This window comes from Lytechinus variegatus, chromosome 11 (genome assembly GCF_018143015.1).
Source record: "Lytechinus variegatus isolate NC3 chromosome 11, Lvar_3.0, whole genome shotgun sequence".
Taxonomy (NCBI): Eukaryota; Metazoa; Echinodermata; class Echinoidea; order Temnopleuroida; family Toxopneustidae; genus Lytechinus; species Lytechinus variegatus.
Window position 1 is genome coordinate 33,049,376 of NC_054750.1, and position 20,618 is coordinate 33,069,993.

Consider the following 20,618-nt stretch of genomic DNA (forward strand, 5'->3'; position numbering starts at 1 on the left):
GAATTTATCTCTTACCACCGCTCTTTTAGTTGCACTGTATATTAAACATATTTCGTTTTTTTTTTTTTTTTTTTTTTTTGGGGGGGGGGAATCGATCGCCCGCTGCCCCCGAATCTTCGCCTCTTGCTCCAAGCATGCAACAAACGTTCACATTGTCACCCATTCACACCAGGGTCGCGTCTTACAAAGAGATACGATTGATCCAATCAATCACAACTATGGAAAGCCAGCAAAGTCAACATAAAAAATGCATGTTTGTTAAAAAAAAATCTAGATATGAATGCATATCTATATATAGATTCATTGATTTCTGGACAATTTGGTGTGTTCTCCTTTGTTTACAAAGGACATTTTGCAAATTTCCTGTAGAAAAAATTATGACACTGATGGATTTCCACAGAGTTACGATTGATCGGATCAATCATAACTCTTTGTAAGACGGGGCCCAGGACTCTGAGTTTGACCCAGAAAACATATCAAGGGCAAGAAGTCAAACGAACTTTCAAACTAAATAAAAAAATCTCGGTCTATTGTCAACACTTTACCTGCATGTATCGTACCCTCTTGACCAAACTTAGCCCCTATCACACCTTTTCCGAATCAAGCAGAATTGGCCGGAATGAATTTCCATCTTAATTTAATTTCTATTGAAAAATAGTATTCCTAAATTAAAACCTCCAATGTGTTGCCCAAATCGTGTAAGTTTTTTTTTCACAACATATGTATTATTATTTTTGTTTCTTTGCAATGGATACAAATACTTATTTTTTATATATATGGTATACAATTTGTTTTTGTTTTATGGAAGTGAAATAAATAAAATTGAATTGAAATTGAAATTGAAAGGACTATTGTTTGAACAACAGTTGGTCATTAAATCTACTTCGAACACCGTTTGAAATTACCCCTCGAATGTTTTGAACATGACCAAAACCTTCGGGACGGCCAAAAGAAATGACAAAAATATTTCGAATGGACACAGACTGCAGTCAGAATATTTAGAATGAGCCTAGAATGTCCAAGAATGTAGCATGAATTATCAATCCGACTCCATTGCGGTTCATTTTGACTAGTGTATGATGATTCACCTGGTCAATTTACTGAATTTCAACTCCACTTTGGTGAATAAATAAGTTCCTTTAAAAAATTTCTAGATTTTTTGAATATTTTTTTTGTTCCAGCTTCTGCTTGATTCCTGCTGATTCCGAATAAGTGTGATGGGGGCTTTATCACTGGTTTTTCTTCGCTTTACCAGTAGGGTAATATAATACAATTTGTGCTTCCTGCTATACAGCCAGCGGCAGACGGTACCCATTATTCATCATTATTTGGGCATTTTTTAGGGTGACCCACCCCTTTTTATAGACATAAGAAAAGAAACACACATCATTATTATTCAATGGGATACGATAGAGTTTGCCCGACGACTTTGAGCCGTCTGTTTATTAAATGATTTTCGGAAGAAAGAAACATCATTTTGTTTAAGCACGTCACAGGTCCATGCTATAACAACAGGTTGTTCAAACTTTTAAACAACTTGTTTGTAACTTCAAAAAATAGTTGTTAGAGTGACGGACTTAAACAACGTGCTTGAAATTATAAACAGCATTTTATATTGTACAAAAGACACATACTAACAAGGCAATGAAATATACCAAGTATATAATAAATAGATAGATAAATAAATAAATCTGTAATATTCGATATTTATATAGAGCCTTAGCACTTCACAATATAAAACCTACTTAACTAACTTAACTATCTAACATAACTACATAATTGTGAGAATTCATTTGTCATATACAGAGCAGACACCATTATCATGATTACTACATTCTGTGAAGGTACTGAGTAATGAACACTAGCTGAAAGGGATACTTCGGATTGATAATATTTACATCTAAATGAAAAGATTAAAATTCATTGAGTAAAGCAATAAGAATAACATCAAATTCTGATAATAAATTACGAAGTCATTGAATTTTTAATTTAGAGTTGTTTATGAAACATAACTAAACACGATTTAACTCAACGGATAAAGTCCTTTGACAATATCCTCTACACATCTTTTAAAAGTAGACGAAAATCAACTGGCGTATATACAGATGGTGGGGGTCTAGTGGGTCGTGACCCCCCCTCCCAAGAAAAAAAATATATATTTTCACGAAAATAAAAAAGAAACGGAGAAAGGGAAACAAAAGGAATGGGAAAGACTGAAATATTATATAATTTTCTGAATATTATTTAAATATCTTTAAAAAGTAAGATTTTTGTATGAAAAGGGGACCCAAGCTTTTTTTGTTGTTGTTGCTCTTGCTTTGCTCGCCCGTATGCTTTAGTAACCTCTGCTCTATCCGCCATATGCACCCTTGAAATGAATTATTGTGATCATTGCATTAATGCAAAGCAAGAAAGCTTTAAAGTGCCATCGTATTGGTGAGATTAGGGTCACGTCTTACAAAGAGTTACGATCGATACCTTCAACATAAACTTTATGGAAATCCAACAATGTCTTATTTTTTTATCCAGGAAATTTGCACAATGTTCTTTGTAAGCAAAAAAAAAGCAACCTGAATTTTCAGAGAAATAAATAGGAATATATGACTTTACATCATATCTTGAAAATATTTTTAATAAACATGCATTTTAGATGTGACGTTGCTGGCTTTCCAGAGCTGTGATTGATTGAATCATTGTAACTCTTTGTAAGACGGGGCCTTGGTGTCTCGCCATGTTGATATAACATGGACCTAGTAGTAGGTCCACGGACATACTGTCGGCTTGATTAAATATACATCTCGCCATCTCTACAAGTCGAAGGCACTTTTAAGCTTCCGTACTTTAAAGCTTTTCGTATAGTATAACAACTTGGCATACAACGTTTTGTATGTGGACTTGTACAAGCATGGGCGGCGGAAGCCAAAAAAGTAAGGGGGGGGGGGACCACCAACATTTTTTGACAAGCAAAAAAAAAAATCATCAACCCAAAAATTTAGGGGGGACGCAGGAAACAAAATTGAAAAGCAAAAAAAAAAATGTTATCAACTAAAAATTTAGGGGGGATCGCCCCTCACCTCAAATTTAGGGGGGCACGTCCCCTCGTCCCACCGCTTCCGCCGCCTATGTGTACAAGTCGATAGCACCTAAAAGCTTCCGTAGCAAAGATGCCAGTGAGCCCCCAATCTCCCTGCAACCAATTGAATGAAAGAGGAGTGACTGGCATAGAGTTTGATGTCGGATCCCACGTCGTGCCAATGGACGGCGGCGGCATCGTCACCGGCGTGAAGAGGGAACTTAGCGACGCTGTTACCATCGTCGTCATGGAAATTAACGGCCATAGTTTCCATCCAAGCATTGTCTGTTTTTCTCGGGTCGTCGACGTAGCCTCGGAATACCTTCAAAACAAAAAATGAGAATGGTCATGATTAACCGGAGGAGCCGTGGTGTAGTGGTTCTGACTCTCGCCTTGTAAACAGAGGGTCGTGTGTTCGAATCCCACCGCTGTCTGGCGTCCTTTGGCAAGGCGTTAATCCACACTTTGCCACTCTCGACCCAGGTGCTAAATGGGTACCCGGTAGGATGTGAAAGTCATTGTAGCTTGTCCATGCACTACTGTGTGCGCCTCATCGGCGACTGACTGGTGTAGTGGTTCTGACTCTCGCCTTGTAAACAGAGGGTCGTGTGTTCGAATCCCACCGCTGTCTGGCGTCCTTTGGCAAGGCGTTAATGTACACTTTGCCACTCTCGACCCAGGTGCCAAATGGGTACCCGGTAGGATGTGAAAGTCATTGTAGCTTGTCCATGCAGTAATGTGTGCGCCTCATCGGCGACTGACTGGAATACTCCCCAGGGAGTGGAGGATGTGCACACATGGTGTGCGGGAATGACCCGGGGGGGGGGGCACTCGACCAAAAAAGTGGTGGGGGTGTGCCGCGGGCGAGACAAAAAAAGGGGGCCTTGGAGCGGGCTTATTGTAAAAAGGAGGGTCCTCGGAACGGGCTTCGGGACGACAAATGTTTGTGAAAACGGGGGTCCTTGGAACGGATCGCCAGCGTGTGAGCGCGTGATTTTTTTATAGAGATCAGTGGTATGCATCCCTACGAAACGGTCATGCGTGCATGATGCAGCTAGCGCGGCCTCCGGCGCCGGGGAGCTCTGCGGCCGCTTTTCACCAAAATTGCAGCTCATTCAACGCGATCGGAGCGGCGCGGCGTGACGAAAAATATGCGAAGCTTTGGAGAGGATTTCTCTCTTCTTTTTTCTCGATAAGAAGAAAATGCTATGCCTTGGAGCACCTTTCTTTGTTCTTTTTCTCAACAAGGCAAAAATGCTATGACTTGGAACGGAAATTTGAGTGTAAAATGGGGGTCCCCTCCGCGGCACCTACCCACTATGCATTATATACTGAGTGCCCCCCCCCCCGGGGAATGACTGATTGAATCCGATGACCGGGGTAATAATATATCTGTAAAGCGCTTAGACACATCGTTTCGATGTATTAAGCGCTATATAAAAAAGCGGATTATTATCATTATTATTAACCGGGCATGGTGGCTCAGTGGTAGAGCGCCCGTCTCATGAACGGGAGGTCGTGGGTTCGATCCCCGGCCGAGCCATTCCAAAGACTTTAAACATGGCACCTTCTGCCTTCTTGTCAGGCGCTCGACGTATGGGAATGGAGGAGGGTAACAATAACATAATTATTATGTTATGCAGGGCCCCCTGGAAGAACAGCTTACAGCTGAAGTGGCTACACTGGGTAGGCCTAAATAAGTGTTATTACCATTTACTCTTCAAATCAGTAAATCATGAATTGTTCTGTTCGCTTTTTTGCCTGACATTATTTGGTCTTTATTTCATATTCCTCACCCCATTACCCCCATCGTTCGGCAAGCAAAAAGGCAATATAACACTGTCGATTACATTTTTCTTTAGTAAAATACTCTAACAGCGAATGTAAAAGAAAAACAAAAACACACAAGAAAACCCCAAATCGCAAAGTGACATTTTCGACTGTATCTGCCACAATTGTCTTTATCTTGCCGAACGACGATTGTGCGCCTTAAATCGTTGAAATATGTCATCTGCTTGCATAATAAAGGCTATCTCTGAATATACTACAGCGAAATAAGTTTGAACAAAAAAATAACAAATTAAAAAAAAGCAGCGGAGGGTTTCTTTACATTCATCGACTTACTTTTGTGCAAAAATATATTTGATCCATCAATTAACAAATGAATGTCATGTAAATACAAGATAGCCATCCACGAAAACTCAATATCATTTTATTACACAGCCAAAATGTGTTGTAATATCACCCATGCGTATGGCCACAAATACAACACCAGAGTATTATGTATGCTGTTGTCCGGTATGTATACCGGTCAACACCAGAGTGTACACTCGCTCACCTCAACACCGTGTTCGAAGAGATCAGCTACTGCTTTCTCTACAGCTCTCAGTTCTTCACCCTCTAGTGCTAATGAGTTCATGGCTTCTTCACCAAACTCTCTTTTTAACGCTTGCGACACTTTCTCTCCGGCATCTACCATTCCCTGTAAAAAAAAAACCACACACATTATATAGACAAAATAATACATTTCTTTTCTCAGCATCGTCTAAGGGCTTCTCTGCATGAGCTTTCGCAAGAATCATAAAGATGGTTATTTGACAGCAGTGGTTGAACTAGTAAAAGAGTACAACAATGTATAAAGCAATATATAATTCTACATTCTCTTTGAAGAATAATAGATAGCAAAATGCATAGGCGGATCAAAGGTCGAAGCATCCCCTTAACCGCCCCAAAAGGTTTACCCAATATTCGGTAAAATGGGAACATGCATGTTGGTTGGGGAAAAAGATACCAAATATTGTGTAAATTTTGCCCAATGCTACGTTGAAATTAACCCCTTAAACATGCATGTTGCCCAATATAGGGTAAAAATAATACCCAGCAAACATGCATGTTCCCTTTCTTGGGTGAAAAAATTACTCAGTGTTTTGAAAGAACAACTGTGGCGAGTTAAAAGCTAGAAGAGAAAAGGAAGAAAAAGCAGAAGAAGGAACGACGAAGGAAAGAAGAGTAAGAAGGAAGATGAGGAAAGAAGAAGATTGAAGAAGAAGAAGGAGGAGGAGGGGTAGGAGGAAAAAGAAAATAATAATAATAAGAAGAAAAAAAACAAAAGAAGAAGAATTAAAATATGAATAAGAGGAAGTAGTAAAAGAAGAAAAAGAATTATGAAGAAGAAGAAAATTTTTCTTCTTCTTCATAATTCTTTTTCTTCTTTTACTACTTCCTTTTATTCTTATTTAAGGAGACGAAGCAGGATGATGTTGATGAGGAGGAGGATAAGTAGAGGGAGAAAGAAAAATAAATGGACCAACAATTTACACCTGGAATGGCCTACTCTCCTGAATCTGCCCTCCTGATTGAAATGAATTGAAGTATCGGTTTGCCTGAGCAAGAGTGCAGTAATTTCTCTCCGGATTGACCTCTCTTCCATCTAAAAGTTAATAATAAAATTATAATATCCAAAAAAGACATCACAGAACGGTTACATTTGATTAAAAATGTTAAAAAATGATGAAAAAAATACAAACTTTCATCCAGGTCAATTTATGTAAAATGACCTTGACCACTCTGATGAGTGACGCGTTACAAATCTCATCGATTAATTTTAATGTAATGGTGGTCATTATCACTTAATTATTAAGGATGAGTGAATGCTTGTATGCAAGTAACCAGAGGAGCGAACACGTACATGACGTAATGTCCTCTCTGACGGACCTGGTAATGAGGATTTAAATGCTAAAACTGTCTTTGAAATTTGGCCTTAATTAATGACCTGATGCTCCTGCCAAATGATTACTGACAACCTCATATCCATTTCGCGAAATAGGTCCTTAAACTTTCAAAGTTATGAAGATTATTTCAAAATCTTAACCTTGGTTAAAATTTGATGTTGATCTCCGCCGCCGTCGGGCTCGCTTTACGGTGCATTCAGAAATGGGGACATTTTGATCTCAATAACGACCAATATTGGTACTTGCATTGACATTACCTGGTAACTATCGGATCAGCTGCATGGTTTGGACCCCAAAGCACGAATGCTTGTGAGCAAGCAACCAGAAGACCGACGGCTTAAGGTCCTCTCCGAGGGACCTAGTGCTAGTAGTGAGGAATTATGCCTTAACCCCAAAATTCAAATTTTATGTTTAAAAGAAAACAACCACCAACGAATTCTAGGCCTAGATATGTTAAAGAGATTTTTCTCCTGAATATACCAGTAATAAACAAAAGAGAATTACAAAACTGAACACTATCTACGAATCGACATGAATGCATTTACAAGGATTCTGTGACAATTGCTCCGCCGTGAATACCACACACCAATGGAATGACTAACTTCAGTGCTGGATTTCACGATGTACCCTATTCTAAACCTAACACTAAACCATATTGCAACCATAACCTTATATCTTAGACGAAATAAAGCACGGAGAGAGTGTCGTGTTATAATTTACAAGAGTATAATACCTCAGCCACATTTGCTCAACGGTGGACGTACGCGAGTCGAAAACAGTCGTTTTATTCATTTTTGTTCAAACCACCTAGTATATAGCTATTACAATAAAAATCAATATTAATCATGGCCGCCATAGAGCAAGCAAATGTGACCGAGGTATAAGAGAAAGCGTCTGAGAGTTGGATAGACCATGAACCCATGGACAGACCTACAAAAAAAAGCCATCATGATGCCGGCTAGAAAATTCTAGGAAAAGTATTGTTGTTCAGTTTCATTTCCTTTTAAGTGAATACATACCTTGGTATACCTTCACTACATCATAATCTCCTGTGTAGCTTATGCAATTCACATTCCCATCCACGCAGTTAAACTTCAACGAGGGACAATTCTTTTGCCTGAAAATAATGCAACAAATAAAAAAAAACGCTTTAGATTAACATTTTATCATGTTAAAATCGCTTTGAATTTAAAAATAAACATTGTTCCTGCAAGTATTGGACCCACCCACATACATTCCTTCCACTCTTTTGCTCGTCTAATTCTAGACTAGAATGTCTCTTTTTTAATTTAATTCTGCAAATCCCAAAACTTTCGTCGCTTCACGAGGGAACAGGAATCCTCTTCCTTCCTCAGTCTTAATGAAACACGCACTAAGACACTAAAGCCCCGCTCCTACACCCACCCCTAGACAGCGGCGCGCTTCGCGCATGTAGACATAAAGTATTGGCAAATTGAATCCTCGCTCCGCGGTTGTGAATGAGTGAATGAATGTAAGAAAGATGGAATGAATGCATAAATTGATAGCTGAATAGGTGGATAAATATAGCTGAATAAGTAAAAGAAAATATATATAGATGAAATAGAGATCAAATAATCCTTACATGATATCAGGATCTGCCCAGGCAGGGCCAGCTTTGAGTTTATCCGCTGTATATCTGACAGGGCTGTACTCCGGCCATTCAACACCCCATGAAACCTTATCGTCTGGTACCGGGAACCTCTCCACCTTCGATCTGGGATAGACGGCTTGTCTCGCCTTGATGTGTGCAGGAATCATGATGTCTGAAATTAATATTAATCAGAAAATGTGAAGTTTTAGCAGAGTATTATTTACTGTTTTAATGTTGGTGTAAGGGAGGAAGAAGGAAATGAAAAAAAAATACGAAAGTACAAGCCTAGCTTCTCACGACTTTCAACAATACACTTTCTCAAAAAAGTTATATATCTATTCACTTCTGATAAAGAACATTAATGAATTGGATCATAATGTACAATTAAGACAAAGCATACACTGTAAAAATATTGGGTAACATTTTTACCACCATGAGGGTAATTATGTGTCCAACCAAGTTGAGGCAGTATTTTATCCCATGCAGGAAGCATATTGTCCAGTAAGGTTACAAAAAGGCAGCAATTACTTTGGAATGGGCGAAATTTTCATCACACCGGTTAAATTTAAATGCCCAATGTTGCCTGGACACCGCATAATTACCCCCATGGAGCACTTTTACCCACTATATTTTTTAGAGTATAAAGAGTGTACGATGACTTACAACGTTCGTTGGTGCTGTCCAAACTCTTCTGTCAGCAATGTAGAACGCAAAAAAACTTGCATTTAATACCTTCTGCTGGTTAGTAAAGGAACATGAAGCACCTTAGAATGAGTATGATTTCTCAAAGTTCCCCCTTATTTATCGCTACTTTAACAAGTGGAACAACCAATCAGTGTTACCTTACAATCAATCGAGTTCTCCCATTGGAGCATTATACGCATGGTTTAAAGAAGCTTCATTTTCATTGGTTAATATTTTCCCTTCTGCCGAATATCACAGGCCTGAGAGAGATTATTTCCGTACTTTGAAACACTATATGGACTACATGTATAAGTAAAAAAAAAAACTTCAGTAATTAATTTACTAATCTTAATTCTTAACTATTTGTCCCTCACTCCTGTGCTCGAAAGTGAGAATCTGGATATGGTTGAGAACTTTCAAAGTAAAAAAAAGTTGTTCATGGTCATTGTGGTTGTGGCAGTTTGATATAATGAAGAAAACTATTCCCGTAATATTGGTGATCCACTCGCATCTCTCCATCAGCGGTGTATTTCCAAACAAATACTTTTAGTTTCTATAGGGCACATGAGAGTAATTCAACCGCGCGCAAAGCATGCCGGACAGGCGTAAGTAAAGATCACATGACTTTATTGATTAAAATAATTCATTAAAAATAGATTAAATGTTTGTATATCAAAAGAAAAACGATAGAGAAAATGCTATGTTCATACTCTTTCATAATCAAGGCGTTTGGGGAGGCTAGACTGCATTTTTGTATTTCATTTTAATTATTATTACCCACAATGCAGTTCTGGTTTTTGTGGCAATGAACTGGCCGAAATTATGGTTAGTCTTATTTCAGGCCATTTAACTTTTGATTGAGCTGGTCAAGTACCTGATTAACATATCAAGTCTTAATGTACTGTTAATTGTGACTAATGTCAGTGAATTAAAGCAAAATCTATCGAGGGATTGATTTTTAATGATTTTTTGATGAGCTATGATATAACACGTGAGTGAATGGGGGTCTGTAATACTCATGTGTGCCCTATAGGGCACATGAGAGTAATTCAACCGCGCGCAAAGCATGCCGGACAGGCGTAAGTAAAGATCACATGACTTTATTGATTAAAATAATTCATTAAAAATAGATCAAATGTTTGTATATCAAAAGAAAAACGATAGACATAATGCTATGTTCATACTCTTTCATAATCAAGGCGTTTGGGAAGGCTAGACTGCATTTTTGTATTTCATTTTAATCATTATTACCCACAATGCAGTTCTGTTTTTTCTGGCGATGAACTGGCCGAAATTATGGTTAGTCTTATTTCAGGCCATTTAACTTTTGATTGAGCTGGACAAGTACCTGATTAACATATCAAGTCTTTATGTACTGTTAATTGTGACTAAAGTCAGTGAATTAAAGCAAGATCTATCGAGGGATTGATTTTTAATGATTTTTTGATGAGCTATGATATAACACGTGAGTGAATGGGGGTCTGTAATACTCATGTGTGCCCTATATCGCGACTACACTTCTACACTGTCGTTGCTATGGCTGGGCGTCGTCTGCTAGAAATCGGTGGTGAGAATGCTTCAAACAGTTTCATGCAAAGTGATAGGTTATGTTTAACAACATTTGATAAGTATGTAACTCGGCATTTAGTGCATGCATTTATCGACTACGCTGCTTAAATGACGCTTTCAAATGTATATTCAATGCTTATCATTTATCATGCAGAAATGCGAGTTTCTACTGCCAATAGGAGATCTGGTTGGTTTGAGAGTGTGAAATGAAACAAGTACTAGTAGTAACTTCAAAATGGTAAATAACTTCTAATTATCATCAGGATTCCTATTTTCAATATTTAGAGCACGCAGAGAAAGAAAGATGAACAAAATATTAAAATACATAAACTTGTCTCAGTCAGATGTAAAACATCATAGATTGCGCACTTGAATACTATTCACTTCGTTGAAAGCTACAGGAGGGGGGGGGGTGCTGAGTCGGGGTACATACCCCCATCCTCCTGGCTTGTAAGCAGGGCGGGGTTGATGCCTATAACACCCCCCCCCCCTTTCTTCCTCCAAATTAACGGTTATAATAGGGAAGAGAGGCGAAATGAGCAAAAGAAATGCTTACAATCTTTGTTTGTTATCAATTTTCTTTTATTTACTTTGTTTATTCTTATGCGAATACATAGGTAATAAATCACCTCGAACGAAATTAAACATGTAAACAAGAAGTTGTAAATCCACACAATACATATTTAGCCCATTGATGGACATCAAGCAAGTAGAACTTGTAGCTGCAATACCATAGGAAGCGCACAAAATATATGAATGGAACACTGCATTTTTTACATTAAATTGAGGGGTGTCTAATGAGACGTTTTCTTTTCTTTTACACGTTTAGTCAGATTAGGTATTGAATGCAAGGTATCAATCTCTTCAGGAGAACTCACTCTTTCTTTTGAGACCAAAATTTTCAACTTTTCGTCATTTGACCCACAGTATAGAGGACAGCGCACCGATCGGATGGAGGGGGCGTTGGTGGCGCTGTTTGCTCTGTTCTTTTATTCATTTTCATTCATGGTCTCACAGGCCTAATTCATTCCCCATATAGACTCATGTGTTAAATTTGCACTTTAAAAAATTCATAAAAAATAAGGATGAAATTCGGGGGTCGAATGTTTACTACCAGTGGATAGGATTTATATCTGGCAATCCATATCTGACCAGAAAAGGGTACCTCGATCGGCTCATTTTAAAAATAAATTGGCGTGTTTGAAGACACCGTCGGGGGGAGCAGATTCCATCAACTCAAACAGCAAAATAGCCGTAATCCTTCCGCCAGTCAAAATATAGTCCAAAATTGGTGATATTTCTTCCCAATTAGGGAAAAGGAAGTTCAGTAATTACCAAAAATAGAATCAGTGTTAGATGGACAATCATATGCATACACTTTGTCAATCAGCCATATCAAAATAAAAAAAAATAGCAATGGGTTGGCTCGAATGAATATCTAGGGCCTGCCACTAGTGATTAGGCCCGTGAGACCTCATGAATCATACAAACCACACTCTAAAAACACTGAGTAAAATTTTACTCAATATTTGGTAAAAGGGATCATGCATGTTTTTTGGGGTATTTTTTTTAACTCACATTGGGCAATAAAATGCATGTTTTAAGGGTAATTTCAACGTAACATTTGGTAAAATGTACAAAACATGCATGTTCCCATTTTACCCAATGTTGGGTAAACCCTTTTTCTTAGATTGCATGCATCACAAAACATGAATACAAACAAAGCAGCATTACATCATAACGTATTATCAAAATAATATGTAAACCTAAAACATTTTAATCTAAAAGGAATTCTTGTGCTTTAAAGGTCAAGTCCACCTCAGAAAAATGTTGATTTGAATCCATAGAGAAAAATCAGACAAGCACAATGCTGAAGATTTCATCAAAATCGGATGTAAAATAAGAAAGTTATGACATTTCAAAGTTTCGCTTATTTTTAACAAAATAGTTATATGAACGAGCCAGTTACATCCAAATGAGAGAGTTGATGATGTCACTCACTCACTATTTCTTTTGTTTTTTTATTATTTGAATTATACAATATTTCAATTTTTACGAATTTGAAGATTGGGACCTCCTTGCCTGAAGCACAAAATGTTAAAATAATTGAATTCCACGTGTTCAGGGAGGAATGAAACTTCATTTCACATGACAATGACGATAAAATCAAAATATTTCATATTTCAAACAATAAAAAACAAAAGAAATAGTGAGTGAATGACATCATCGACTCTCTCATTTGGATGTAGCTGGCTCGTTCATATAACTGTTTTTGTGAAATGAAGCGAAACTTTGAAATGTCATAACTTTCTTATTTACATCCGATTTTGATGAAATTTTCAGTGTTATGCTTGTTGAATTTTTCTCTTTTTATTCAAATCAAGTTTTTGTTGGGGTGGACTTGTCCTTTAACGAACTATCCTTTGTGGATGTTATTTTTGAGTGAGTGCAGCTTTAACAAGGAAACGTAACACATTTGTCACATTTGCCTCCGCAATGTTTAAAAGTAATTTTTACACATGTTAAGTATGTCTTTATTCGAATCCTTGAGTGCCACAAGTTCGTTTCCTCGCCTTTTCTCCTAATTTTCTTCTTATTATTTTCTATTAATCTTCTTGATCACCAACAAAATATAACGATGTTATTTTTTATTCTAAACATATCCCATAGAAGAAAAAGACGTACATGTATTAACTTGACACTATTCATTTCCCCCGTCATCTGATACATCTTGTTTCCTTATTTCGCTTCCTTGTTTTATTCTTCTATCTTTCCTCCTAATTTCTTTTTTCAGAGAATAAACAAATTGGTTTTCGTTCTTTAAATTTCCAAGTGATGATATATAATCTCTATTCTAGCTATTCGTCCCATCAGCTGCCATAAAAATATTGTGTCCTTGTTATGTCTATTTATTCAATGCTTGATCACCACTGAATAATAATAAAAAAGGGAATTGATCTGTATATATATATATATATATATATATATATTGTGTAAAGAAATGGTTGAAGAGAACAATGGTAGGCGTAGCTTAAATCAAGGTTCCCAGAGCTATCTACCCTTTGGAAAAATTGGTGATGCCGAAAAAATGTCTCTGCCGGGAATCGAACCCGGCCCCCCAGCTTTGAACGCCGGTGCCTTAACCATTAGACCACAGAGACGGGTTAGTGGCTAGGGCGACCCTGATCCAATTGACCGTCAGATAGATAGATTTTCGACACCATACAAATTATAATATCCTTTGTCAGGTGAAGTTGGGTTTATATATATATATATATAAATTTTGTAAGCGCAAATGAAGAAAAATTGGGGTGTGTAAGAAAGAAAAATTTACAACACTCGCGTGTTGTAAATATAGTGATATTAAGATAGTACAGAAAACTTGTATTAGTTAGGATGATTAATTAAATAAATGTTAACCTTTAACCAACCTCTACTTTATATGGGATGAGCTTTCGTCCACTCCTGTGGACTTTCTCAAGCCAAATGATCAGTCACAAAGTTTGCTGCCTGTGGTGGTCTGTTTATCCAGTGTTTATCCAGAGTCTCTATTCAATTTTATCAAGATAGTTTATGATTGTTTTCCAGAAATTTGTTTTACTAAATCATCAAAAATAGATGATACTCAACTATTTTCCCTCACTGAACAGTGAATCACAGTTGGATTCCTCCCTAAATGAAATTAACATTGTTATAACCTATTGTGATTCAATTTAGAGTTCCCTTACTGTCAAATCTGTGAATATTGAAATATTATGTAATTCATTATAATCATAATGTAAAATGCGCTATAAAAGAACTGTTAACTGTTTCATAGTTAAAAGTAGAAAATAGATAGTGAAATTGTGTCACACACGCCATCTACGCTCTCATTGCATGCCACTGTGTTGTGCATGTCACTGTGTTTTGAAAAATAATCAAATTTTTAAAATGTCAAAAGTTTCTTATCTTACATTTGTTTTGGCGAAATTTTCAGCCTTACTCTTGTTTGTTCTTTCTCTTTTTTTTTTGTAAAATCTAATGGAATGAGTCTTTTTTTTTATCTTTGCAGTTTTTATTCGTCACAAAAACAATCAAAGTATACAAAACATATCGTTGCAATGTCTTCAATAAACAGAGCATTGATACAAACTGTGTATAAGTACATACAACATATCCTAAATAAATTGTGTACTCAGAATAGCAACTTGTACCCAAGTCCTGCCGACAGGACGACTCATTAACCGAAAAAGAAAAATGTACGGTAATACCCATCGGTCCACTGTCGTCTTGGCGGTATCGCCGGGGTACAGCGCAACCCCCAAAATATATGATATTTTAATGACCAAAAGTATGACATAAGAAACACCACTACAACATGAACAGACGACAAAACAAACTCACAAAAAGACGATTAACACAAATTATGAATCTACAGTGGTTACAATTTATGCAATGTAAAAATAATTGTTTATGTTTTGCCATTTTACATTGTGTTTATTGAGTTTGTTTTTCTTTTTTTGCAATAATTTCCTCAGTAACTTTATAAGATAAAAGATAATAATTAAATTGTTTCAAAAATGAGTCTTTTGAATAACTTTGTTGAATGCTTTCCTGAAACCGTTTGAACAGTTGACTTTATTCAAATAATCCCAGCTTAATGTTATTGAAGTGTTTTAATTATTACTCTGACTTCATTCAATAAAGACGTATTCTTTTTATGTTGCTTTAATCTTAAAGTGATTGGTTAACATTGGTTTGACTTTTTAAAAATATGAGCTAGAAGGTCATACTTGTCACCTGTGTCGTGTCTGTGATATGTTACAAAAATGAAGCCCAGAAAAAATTGCGTTAGAAAATAATAATTTAGTGCTTCAAAAATTGAAATATAAAGTGACCGGAAACACCATCTTAATTTCGAACCATACACTTATGTGTACTATTTAGGTGTCTATAAGACGCCTATTTACAAAATCGGGGTTTGCCTCGTAGTTTTAGCTTTTCATTCTCAATAATGGTTGTTTTCAGGGTTTATTAGTTCTAATACATGCACTTGTACACATGTTTCATCTTGGTTTGAGAATTTTTTAAATCGACTGCTCATAAAGTTAAACAATACCTTTAATCTTTCTCTCTTTTCTCTCTCCCAATCTCCATCTCTCTCTTTCCACCTCTGTTATTTTGTCTACCGATCTCTCTCTCCTTCGCTCTCCGTTTCTATCTCTCTCAACGTTTCTCTCTCCCTCTCTCTTTTTTGTTGAATTGCTTTTCTATTGTTATATGTTTAATATCACATTGTGACACACTCTACGACCCCTGATACATCCTGATGATAACCAGTTGTTTAGTTCAGTGTGGCGTATCCTGGCTATATACCCCCTTTGAACGATCTCATTCTCATAATAGTGAGTTTTCGCAATTGGTTGTGCTTTGTCATGAAGGACATTCGACAATACATTTTCTATGTTCTTGAATTTGTCGTGTGTTCTGGAATCGAGAACTCTTTATTGACTGGGCTTGCACGCACTGAAGATAAAACTCCAAGATCCAATCGCGATAGTCCCCGGTTCTCCCAACAAGCCAGCGAAGAGACCAACCGAACAGGTATTCTGATTAAAGTCATACTGACAAGACCGATATCAAACCGACAAAGGATATCCCCTTATAACCAATGGCAGACCATCGGTCGGTATAGAGCACTGTCGTTGGTGTGACTGCCCTTGACAGTCAATAGTCATTATTATAAACCGCACGGTGTAAACCGATTATGTATCTGCTCGGTGTATCTCAAGGTATAGTCACACATTATCCGTCCGTCAACTGTGTGTTTTTCAACTCTCGTCCGTGACAGTGGGTATAGATATGCTAATTGGACGCTTATTAATTACACTTTCGATGCTCCCGGAGTTTCAGCACAGATTGATGACAAGCGAGATCACCGAGTTTTTTTTATATTCTCAATCATGCACGGATTAAATTCATTATCTTAAATTTTTATAGATGTGACCGCTTTGACATTAACAGTCAAATAGCCTATTTTCCATTTCGAAACTTAGAAGCGTCATTGCGTCTCAGCATTTGACAAACTTAACTATTCCAGGTAGGAGACGAAATATCCCAGCACTTTGAGACTTTACTCGTGATACCAAATTTTTGAGAAGTAGTTTATCCTCCTTCCACTTCGAGAGGCAGTATATGACCTCGTGACTTTGACACGCGACTCAAGTTCATTCCATCGGTCTCGGTGTTGCGGAACTTACTTTTTTATTTTCGCGTTTCAAGAGGCAATTTTCGCCCAATCTCTCGTGACATAGTCTCGTGCTGTAACTTCATAAAGAAGAGAACTCCTTGATTGTTTGAAAGATCAGCTAGATATGACGCCATCGGGAATGATAATATTCTTTTGTCTCATTTCGATGGGGAGCCAACACGCTCAGGCACAGGGTAGGTACCTTTATTTGCTTTAATAGTCCAGAAGGAAACATATTTTCAAATATATTGCCAATAAAACTTTGTATTTGATGAGGCAATTATAAGCTAAGTGAAATGTTTAGATGGGGTGATATAATTTTAAAAGCAACTATCAAATCAGGTCTAGACCTCTGTAAAATTTACGAATGAGTAATTATACATCCCCTTGAAAATTATTTTTGTATTCCCTAAATGTATTAATCAAAGTACATGTTGATAGTAATGATATTGATGGTAATGGTAATCCTCATCTTTATTCAAGATTAATTGATATTATTTATGGGCGCGTCGTGGTCTTATGGTTTTAACTCTCGCCTTTCAAACAGAGGGTCGTGAGTTCGAATCCTAGCCATGGCGTGTTTTCCTTCAGCAAGAAATTTATCCACACTGTGCTGCACTCGACCCAGGTGATGTAAATGGGTACCGGCAGGAAGTAATTCCTCAAAAAGCTGTGCGCACCAGAATCGGTAGACTAGCTATAGCTAGCCGGGGCAATGTAGGAGCGCCTTGAGCACCTAACAAGGTGGATACATGCGCTGTACAAATACTATATTAGTTATTTATTATTAAAATATATATTGCTTGTGTATACCATCTACCCGTAAAGTTATCCGTCGTCATCAGGGACATCAGTGATTCAAAGTATTAATCACATGTCGCAAAAATGTAGATTCCACATATTCCCAAGATGAATAAAACCATGTCTCATACCATGCGCGATGATTTTGTTGGATTATTTTATATTGTTGTACAAAGTTAGAAATAGGGGGAGGGGGGAGCGCTCCCCCTCCCCGCTGGGAATGTCCACCTTGTTCACAGCATAACGTCAAAAAATCAAATAAGCCATATTTTTACAAAAGGAAAGGTGAGTTATGTCATCGGCCCCCACATTCAGGCGTTGCCTGTGTTGTGCATATAATAAAACCCTAACTATTTAAAAAAATATCATGAATGTCACATTTTTCAGCTAAACGCTTCTTTGACTTTTAAATTTCGTTAGGTGTAGATTTCACTTTTAGCTAGCACCAAGTATTTCAATCTTTGATTCAGTTTTTATTTCTGCTCCATTCAAATAGATGCCATACCATATAGAGACCTGGGGAGCATTCATGTAACAAAATACTCGGTGAACTGTACTGACAATTGTTATAAGCTACTGTAAATCATAGTGTCTGATTGGCTGAGAGCAAAGTGGTCAGTAAAAAAACACTGACAAAACTTTTCGTGAAAGGCACACCGGAAATCTTTTTAGAGAAAGTCATTATCAAACCTGAAGGAAATCAAGGAAACGACGGATTGGTTTCGGATGAATTTAACTGTCGAATGACCTCGAAACCTTATTAACCATGTGAAATTCTTCTTTCTTTGTTTTGGACTCTCCGAGAGTTTTCCCACCAGATTGAAATTTCGTGACTCATTTCTCCGTGTATAGGTTTTAGAAAAAATGTTTTTTCAAAGTCAAGTGATATTGTGCGAAAATAAAGAAAAAAAAACCCAAAATTGAAATCTTTCTCATTTCGTTCGTCGTTGGAGAAAGCGAAGAATTGATATTGCTAATGAGATGGTGAAAAAGTTTACACTGAACATAATAAAAAAGTTTTTTTAACTTTGATCGAGGAACCTCAAGTTCGACTTCGTTTATTCTGTAAGCGATCCGAAAGCTAAGTTCTTTGGATTTTTCAAATGATTTTCTTATAATTCTGAAGAGCAAACAAAAAATACAAAGACTTAAAAAAATTGTTTAATCAGTTAAGCCGGGGTTGCTTTTAGCAAATCAATAAACGGAAAACGGAAATTATATGAAAACATGCGAACGGAAATAAAAAGGAAACCACCGAAGGAGGTGGGGGTGGGGCTTGGTGGGGTGATAGGATTTTTACAGGGAAAGAAATTCCCAGCTAAAAAATTTCACAGATTATTTCGATGTAAAATAGCTAGGTATTCGAGAAAGCGCAATAAAAATCATGAGTTTGCATATACGATACAAATACAAATTGACAACAGTAATAACTAAAGCAGATAGATTACATAACATTACATATGTTTATCTCTCACTGATTGGTCACAGACTTTCCATGGGCCCAGGGTTCATCTTTCGCTGAGCCTGACCCTATGCCCAGTCATGACTACATTCAAAGCTATGTATTTCCGGAACCAGCGAACCCCGAACCCGTTTTCCCGTTCCCCAACTCTCCCTACGTCATCCCACAACCTGCCGTTGACGAGACGCATACAGAGGTTGCACTTCCGGTCCAGCCAACACAACGCCAGGTTCTTCTTCCGGTAGGGCCAACTGGTGGAGTCACTGTTACCCATGTGAAGTCGAGTGAGTCATTGGAGTTATATTCCAAGTTTCGATCTCACATATAAGCTTGAAAACATAATCATTCGTCATCTATTATTGTGGGAATCTCTGATCTCTCAAAACAATCGAAATTGATTTTAGTGAGCTGCACCATAATGGCTCATTGCCATTTCCTACATTTCAATTATAACCACGTGGACGTTAATTCTATTATCAAACGCATCTAGGCTATATTTGTGTCAGATTTGGTTGATTAGAACGGCAGAGTTATATCTTCGTAATTATAGTTGTATTTCTTTATTATATTTTCTCTGTTTATTCATTCATGAAAGGTTGTAAATATTAGCAGATAAACGTATATGAAAGGAATCGTTTCACTTTGTAAGCAGCTGATTAAAAAAATATCAAACTGAGATGAAACATATGGATGAGTGCCTGTATTTGACCTTAAACCTTGAAGCAGACCATTTAAGGCGACCGCACACCTTGCGATTCACGGTCTGCGACCCGATTTCAGAATAAAATGTAGTAGAATTCGATGGTAATATTGAGACTTGGAATATCTTACTGTGTAATGTTCTAAATAATCGTACGAATTCATATGTTCAAATCTGTGACTATGCTCTCATCCTTATTAGAATAAAAGCGAATATATTATCTAGTCGCAATGACGTCATAGCAGTCGAACGATTGGCTACGATTTGAAACCAATTTGGCCTTTACTCCAAAATAAAGGCTAGCGATCTTTCAAAACGGTTATACTAGTACTCTTTCAATTAATTTTAACCTCAAATAAAATGATATGTTCAATTCACATTTTCAGAAAATGAGCAAAATGCGATTTGTTCCAAAATCGGATCACGAACGGTCGTAAGGTGTGCGGTGGCCTTTTAGATACTAGAAGCAATTTATTAGCCTGATTTTGAGAACCGTCTGGTAGACGGGTTCAGCTTATGTCTCCAGTTTTCTCCAATTCAAAAAGTGAATTGGCTGTGTTGACTGCCTTTTGCTGTGTGTATCTCATCTACACACAGTCACACACTACTATTAGCTGTACTGTACAGTTAGTGTCCACATTGAACACTATACGAAGGTCATGTATACACATAGTTATTGAAACCAACCCCAAATTAATTTCAAACTTTGGTTTACATCTCCAAAGTTTTAAAAAAATTCCTGTATATATGAAACTAT

The 20,618-nt window shown here is 37.2% G+C and overlaps 2 protein-coding genes and 1 non-coding gene across 3 annotated transcripts in view; 2 read left to right on the forward strand and 1 right to left on the reverse strand.

Moving 5' to 3' along the window:
* Positions 1 to 3,143: 3,143 nt before the first annotated feature.
* LOC121423539 (ADP-ribose pyrophosphatase, mitochondrial-like) lies at positions 3,144 to 8,583 on the reverse strand. Its single transcript, XM_041618893.1, is given in 7 exon segments — positions 3,144 to 3,395; positions 5,412 to 5,555; positions 6,392 to 6,503; positions 7,062 to 7,140; positions 7,344 to 7,368; positions 7,834 to 7,921; positions 8,408 to 8,583. Coding segments are annotated over 7 exon segments (876 nt in total).
* TRNAM-CAU lies at positions 4,545 to 4,616 on the forward strand. Its single transcript has one exon. It is a non-coding gene; the product is annotated as a tRNA-Met (tRNA).
* A 7,555-nt stretch (positions 8,584 to 16,138) lies between the features above and the next one.
* The window catches only part of LOC121424502 (tyrosine-protein kinase receptor Tie-1-like), a 28,021-nt gene continuing 23,541 nt past the window's right edge, over positions 16,139 to 20,618 (forward strand). The window contains exons 1-2 of the mRNA XM_041620217.1: positions 16,139 to 17,092; positions 19,188 to 19,445. Coding sequence (XP_041476151.1) covers positions 17,023 to 17,092; positions 19,188 to 19,445 — 328 coding nt within the window. The 5' untranslated portion in view covers positions 16,139 to 17,022. The remainder of the gene's footprint in view (positions 17,093 to 19,187; positions 19,446 to 20,618) is intronic.